The sequence below is a fragment of the Varroa jacobsoni genome, unplaced genomic scaffold (genome assembly GCF_002532875.2).
Source record: "Varroa jacobsoni isolate VJ856 unplaced genomic scaffold, vjacob_1.0 scaffold_236, whole genome shotgun sequence".
In the NCBI taxonomy this organism is placed as follows: domain Eukaryota; kingdom Metazoa; phylum Arthropoda; class Arachnida; order Mesostigmata; family Varroidae; genus Varroa; species Varroa jacobsoni.
The window spans coordinates 1-5,797 of record NW_019213138.1 but is presented as its reverse complement, the minus strand read 5'-3'; the positions used below and the strand labels follow the sequence as shown (position 1 = coordinate 5,797).

General features: G+C 43.6%; 1 protein-coding gene across 1 annotated transcript; it reads left to right on the top strand.

Annotated features, from left to right (window-relative positions):
* Nucleotides 1-443: 443 nt before the first annotated feature.
* On the top strand, nucleotides 444-5,750 carry LOC111273923 (uncharacterized; the record flags this gene model as incomplete). The annotated part of the gene is given in 3 exon segments (XM_022855954.2): nucleotides 444-930; nucleotides 2,622-5,092; nucleotides 5,408-5,750. Coding segments are annotated over 3 exon segments (2,931 nt in total). The 3' UTR covers nucleotides 5,614-5,750.
* Between the last annotated feature and the right edge of the window lie 47 nt (nucleotides 5,751-5,797).

Sequence of the window (5,797 nt, the reverse complement as noted above, 5' to 3'; positions counted from 1 at the left end):
ATATACTATCCTAGAAAAAGAGTATTCATCTTTACCACAAGAAAGCAGGTAATAATTTCCACTTAGTAAGTAATAAATAAGTGCGTTAGTATTGAAAATTGCTACACAAAAGCCCTTAAATTTGCCTTGGCTAGGGGTTTTTGATGATTTGCAAATGATGAATGTATAAGGGGTCTTCTTAAGAAAATTCACAGATAGCCCCCAGCCCGGATTTCTAAAGTATATATATATATTAGCCCTGTAATCGATTTCCTCAATTTGGTGTGAGCTTACTCGAGATTTGTTTAAACAAAGGCAATATGGAGTTAATAAACTAATAACTCTAACATTAAATAAATATGTTACTAGCTACTAACGGATTCATAAATTTTTTATGGCCAGCACTATTAGAATTTTGCACTACTAATTTATGCCTTATATTCGACTTTTGGACGATTTACTAGTTATTTACAGATGATGCCGTGAAATCGGGGTGACGGCCGATAGTCGGGACGCTCCTACGAGCCCCGCAAGGGCCCTCCTGTAACTTTTGTCAAGCGAGCCTCTTTGCACTTTTTCTCCGGCTTCTTCGCGAGAAGAATTTCGGACGAATTCAGACGTGATTGAAGCGCGTCGACAGATTACCTACAACTTGACGCTGAGCAATTCGTAAGCGGGCGCTACGGTAGATTGATCGATGGGGAACTCCAATTCACAACAGCTGCATTTGCAGTTGGAGAATCATGAAAAAATATTCGGAGGACTTCAGCGCGAGCGATCCTGGATTGGTGGCTTGGGAGGTCACCATTCGCTGGGTCCCCATCATCAGCTTCAAAGGCATGGTCATCTGATTGTACCTTTAACCGATGCAGTCATTCAGAGAAAGATGTTACGCAATACGGAAAATGGGCAAATACTGCAGAATGAGGGAACAATCAGCCAACGAAGAAGGTAGGATATGATAATGTATCTCATAATTATGTATGTTATGTAATTGTTATAATGTCCAAGCAGATGATTATGGCTATATCAAGCTCTGATTAGAATTTTGACCGGATGAATTTAGATTGTGGAACTTGTATAAATCTAACCTAAGCCTATTTATAGTTTTGCTTAGGGTACTGCAGTTAACTGTTCGGTCGAACGGCTTGCTCACAGCAAACTTATTAGGTAAAGACGTTACCGCTAAAGTGAGAGAGAAATAACCTACTTAATCAAACAATCGAAGCCCTGTGTTCAAGATAACCTCTACAGAGCACCTTGTGCCTATGTTAAGCTCCTTCTATTAAATACGTACACTTAAAACTGTTGCTTTGAGCCCTTCTGCAACCCGCATAACCTTTGCGTTTCCCTTGACGTGCGAAAGAGGCCGTCGGTCTGATACATGCCAAGTAGGACACATATGAAAGAAATAAAATTTGGCCGCATCAGGAATTAATATAGATTTTCATCAGCTATGGTTACTTATATCGTTCGACAAAAAGTCAAAATTTTGGTCGGTTGATATTGAAAAGTAAGCGCCTAATAACAAAGGCTGTAATGGAATAAGCGGCACGGTTAATCATCCTTAGAATAAGAAATCAACGAATCGAGTTCTTCTTGAGAATTTATGTAATTAAGTAAACAAAAAACATAGGTTTTCAATGTATGCTTTATTTTTTACACTTTATATTATACTATAAACTATCATGTTGAATGAATAATATTAAGATAAAAAAAAGTCTTATTAAAGAAAAATGTCTATTATTTTCGTTCTACTATCTTCTTCTTATATTTCGAATGGCCTTCTATCTTATCTAATGAATAGAAAATAGGTTGAACAAAATGAAAAATAAATTTATTACTTCAATAGTTGCGTATATCATTCACCTTGCAGGATGGTCGAAGCCATTCTACCTGTGTGGCAACGAACATAGTACCATACATTCGTTCACTTTTTCTAATGCCCATCCTGGCTGGTTTGTTATCCTACCCATACTTTTTTCATTGAACGCACACTAAAGTCTTGCTTTGTTACTCTTTCAAAACAAATCCAAAATCAAGCATGTTCCGTCGTCCTGCACAAACACATTGCAGCTGCTCATTAGGGTTGTATTATCATGTTGCGCCATGCTTGTTAGTCCGTTGCAGTTATCCTTGTTGAAATATTGCCTGTTTAAAATTAAACCTAATGAATTGTTTAAGTTCTTCAGTTATTTCGCAACGTTACTCTGTTACCCTATTTTAGAATTTCCAGTACTTTGGCCCGTCTGTTTAAGTATTCCACTATCATATTCTAGTATATTTTAACTGTTGTGCTGTTTTGATCCCTATATTCCACAGTGGTTTTTTCGGGGATCCGTATAACATGCCCAGTTTCGTTATCCAGGGTTACTTACCGCGTGCTTTTATTGCCAAAATTGTGCTATTGCTAATTTGTTACACGGTGATGGTTATTCAGTTCTCTGAAAATGGAACCAAGTTTAATTTTTCTATTGCCCTGACAAATTCGGGCTCTCGAGAAACAAAATTTCAGTACTGGTATTTAAAACGTTTCAGGCCATATTATTATTATTATTGCTGCACCGATTATTGCTCGCTACATTCGAAAAGAAGGAAATATACTCACTCGGTTTGGTTGTGTTATTCTGAATTTATTTCAGATCAATGCGTCAGTCTGAGGAGGGATCCTTTACCCTGAATCCGAATAGACGAACGTTGTCCGACTCGGACCTCTCGCGCAAAGCTTTTAATCATACGCCTCATGCCGATAATGGACAGCACCAGAGCCAAGCGCAGAAAAGCGTCATTGCCATATCGCCCTCGAAGGCCAAAATCAAGTTGCGGAAGAATAAAGGCAAAGCCCCTGATCCACCAAGCATTGCAGTTTCAGAACATCCTCGAGACTCACGAGATTCACGAGATTCCATACAGAGACGATTCGTCCGCTCGAATTCGTCTCTTTGTCCTCGAACGTGGGAACATGAATTTAACGGTTTCAACAGCAACGATAACCGGAGTTGTCGAGCAGATTCACGCGCTGATTCTCGAGAATCACGAAGTCGATGCCCTATTCAGAATGGTGACAGTGGTAACGCGTGTATGAATGGTAGCTATAAAAGCGGTCACAAAGCGCCATCCAATCGGCTTACTAGATCAGAAGCTGGCCTTCTTCGTAGACCTGCTCACGAAAAGCCAGTGACAGGTTCGACAAAATCAACAACATCCTTAATATCTCAGCTATCGGCAGGTGCGAAAACATCGATTACTGGCAGTAAGACGCCAACAAAAGCCAAACCAACCGAAACTACCAACAGCAAGGTGAACAAACGCGATATTTCTGATACACCAAAACCTGCCGCGCCGATCAAGCCGCAGTTTTACTTCTCGAACATGGACACGCTAAAAAAAGAAACTTCGGAAACTGGTCGAAAAGAAAAAACGTCACTAAAGATTGGTAGCGTTTCGAAATCAACCACTGCAAAGTCTCAAGTAACGGGAAAGACCTCAGCGGCAAAAGAGGTGGCCAAGACGTCTGTTGATGGTACACGTATAACCCGGGCTAAACCTTCCGCAAAGGATCTAAATAAACCATATGGTGAACTACCGCAGCCCAATGTTACCGCTGTGAACAACAGTTTTTCTAATAATCGGATAACAGCCCAACGAAGGATAACAGTGTCTGTGCCAACGAAGAAATTACCAGACCTCCCGATTGTGAAACCTCCACCAAAAGAAGACGCCCGCCGTGAGGAACTAGTCCGCAAGGTACAGCCCAATCAGATCCGTAAACTTGTCGTTCAGAGCGCTCGCAGCAGCAGCAGCAGCAGCGACAGCCCCACAAGTAACCGCAGTAGCGAAGTCCGACAACGGGTCCCCGCCAATGATAACGTCGTATTTAAAGTTAACCCGAACTTTGGTCAGGTACTTGTTTCCGGGAATATAAATCATACCAATAGTAATATGAGTAGCATAAACAATAACGAAATAAGCGGTAATCAGGATGTGAATAATTTCTGCGTGCCTCATGCTGCGACCCAGATTCTTGACGACCTCGATGCGACGTTGGACAATTACTCACAGCTGAGTGCAGGGAGGAAATCCGATGATAGTGATTATTGTGAGCCGGATGAGCGCAATGTGCTTTCGCCCCCAAAGCCCCCGCTGCCTACACCAGTAGCCTTCCATGCTGCTCAACAACAGCGACCGCAGCCGACCGTTGAGGTTTACGCGCCACGGATCACGCCCCCAAAATCGCTCGAGATGCTTTTCCGGCCTCCATCCCCTAAAGAGTCGAAGTCACTACCACCGGATAAATTGAACGGTCTCGACGTCACAACAAATGTCGAGTTGACTTCATTGCATGCGGCTGACAAACCCCCGACACCGCCTCCCATACCAGCTAATTGGATCAAGTCAAGTGTGTCATGCAGAGCAAGTATATCGTCCTCGTCAGAAGAAGACTGTGGTGGCACACCTGACCATGAAAATGTGCATATTAGCGTCCACATTCGACCTTGCTTACCGCGTCGTCCCATAGCGACATTGATGTCTGGCCTAACTCCTTTGCGTTTCTCGCCAACACACGCGTGGAAAAGTCTCGACCCGGCCGGCAGTGACGGTGACCGAAACTCGGAAGGACACAAGAGTCTATCCGATTGTGAACTCAATTTCTCCTCATCCTCATCATCCGACGAAGACCGCAAAGAGGAGACCCCCTTGAAAGCGCACCTCTCGGTCGACTCTGGCATTACGAGTGGTTACAGCAATCCACATCCTCACTGGACGCCAAAAGAAGATCTGATCGATACCGACACGGAAAGCACAGGCGGAACTGAGCCATCTGATATATCTAGGTGCATGTTTTCCTTGCCAAATCAAGCACGTTTTACACTGCCGAGCATGTTCTTATCGCAGAACTCGGCAGGTGGTATTGACTCAAACTGGTCATTCAAAAGTGGGCCGAACTCTTTGCAGCAGAAAAGTCAATCTTTCGTCTATTTACCGCCACCAAGAAACAACGACAGCACTGTAAATGTCCAAAATAGGAATAGTTCGAATGGAAGCAACAATGAAAGCAACAGACGCTTATCAAGCGCGGGTCGAACAAGCAATCATCCCTCATTATCGTTGGGTATGTGGACCTACTAAACAGTCAATTACCGAGGCTTAATCATATATCATATTCGGCCAACGCCGCAGAGCGAGAAAAAACTGAGCGTGCCCAACAAGTATGCCTTTAACCCCCAGCAGCAGACCCAACACAGTACTCTTCACTGTAAGCCGCAAGGGAAAACACACAGGACTAAGAACGAAAAATGTAGGTATTTTTCAATTTTACGGCCATGAGAAGATCAAATACAGATAGTAGCCGTCTTCCCCATTGCCAACTCATTCTTCGCTCTGAGTGTTCACGTTGCTTCATGCTGTTCGTGCCCGCTCGTTGCAGGTGGATCAGCAGCTATCGGCGCAGGCATGTTGTCGCTTAACATCGAGATTACGCCTCCACCGATTAGCAGTGACGAACACAGGCAACTCGCTGCAGACGACCCGTTGCTTTCGGCTGAACGCTTTCGAGAAAAGGAACAGAAATGGAAGCAAAAAGTCGAGGAGGAGTTTCGCAAACGGCGGGAACGCGATCGACAGCAGTTGTAGGAGCAGATGGAACAAATGCACAAAATGGAGCAACTAGAGCTCGTCAGCTCATTTTCGTATGCGGCTTTTGGTTTGGGAGCAACGCCTGTTTGACCAGACTTTGAAGGAGGCTGTGACAAGTTGCAAGTCCGCTAAAAAGCGGTGTTTCATTTGACCAAACAAAAAAGCCAGTACACCCGCGTGG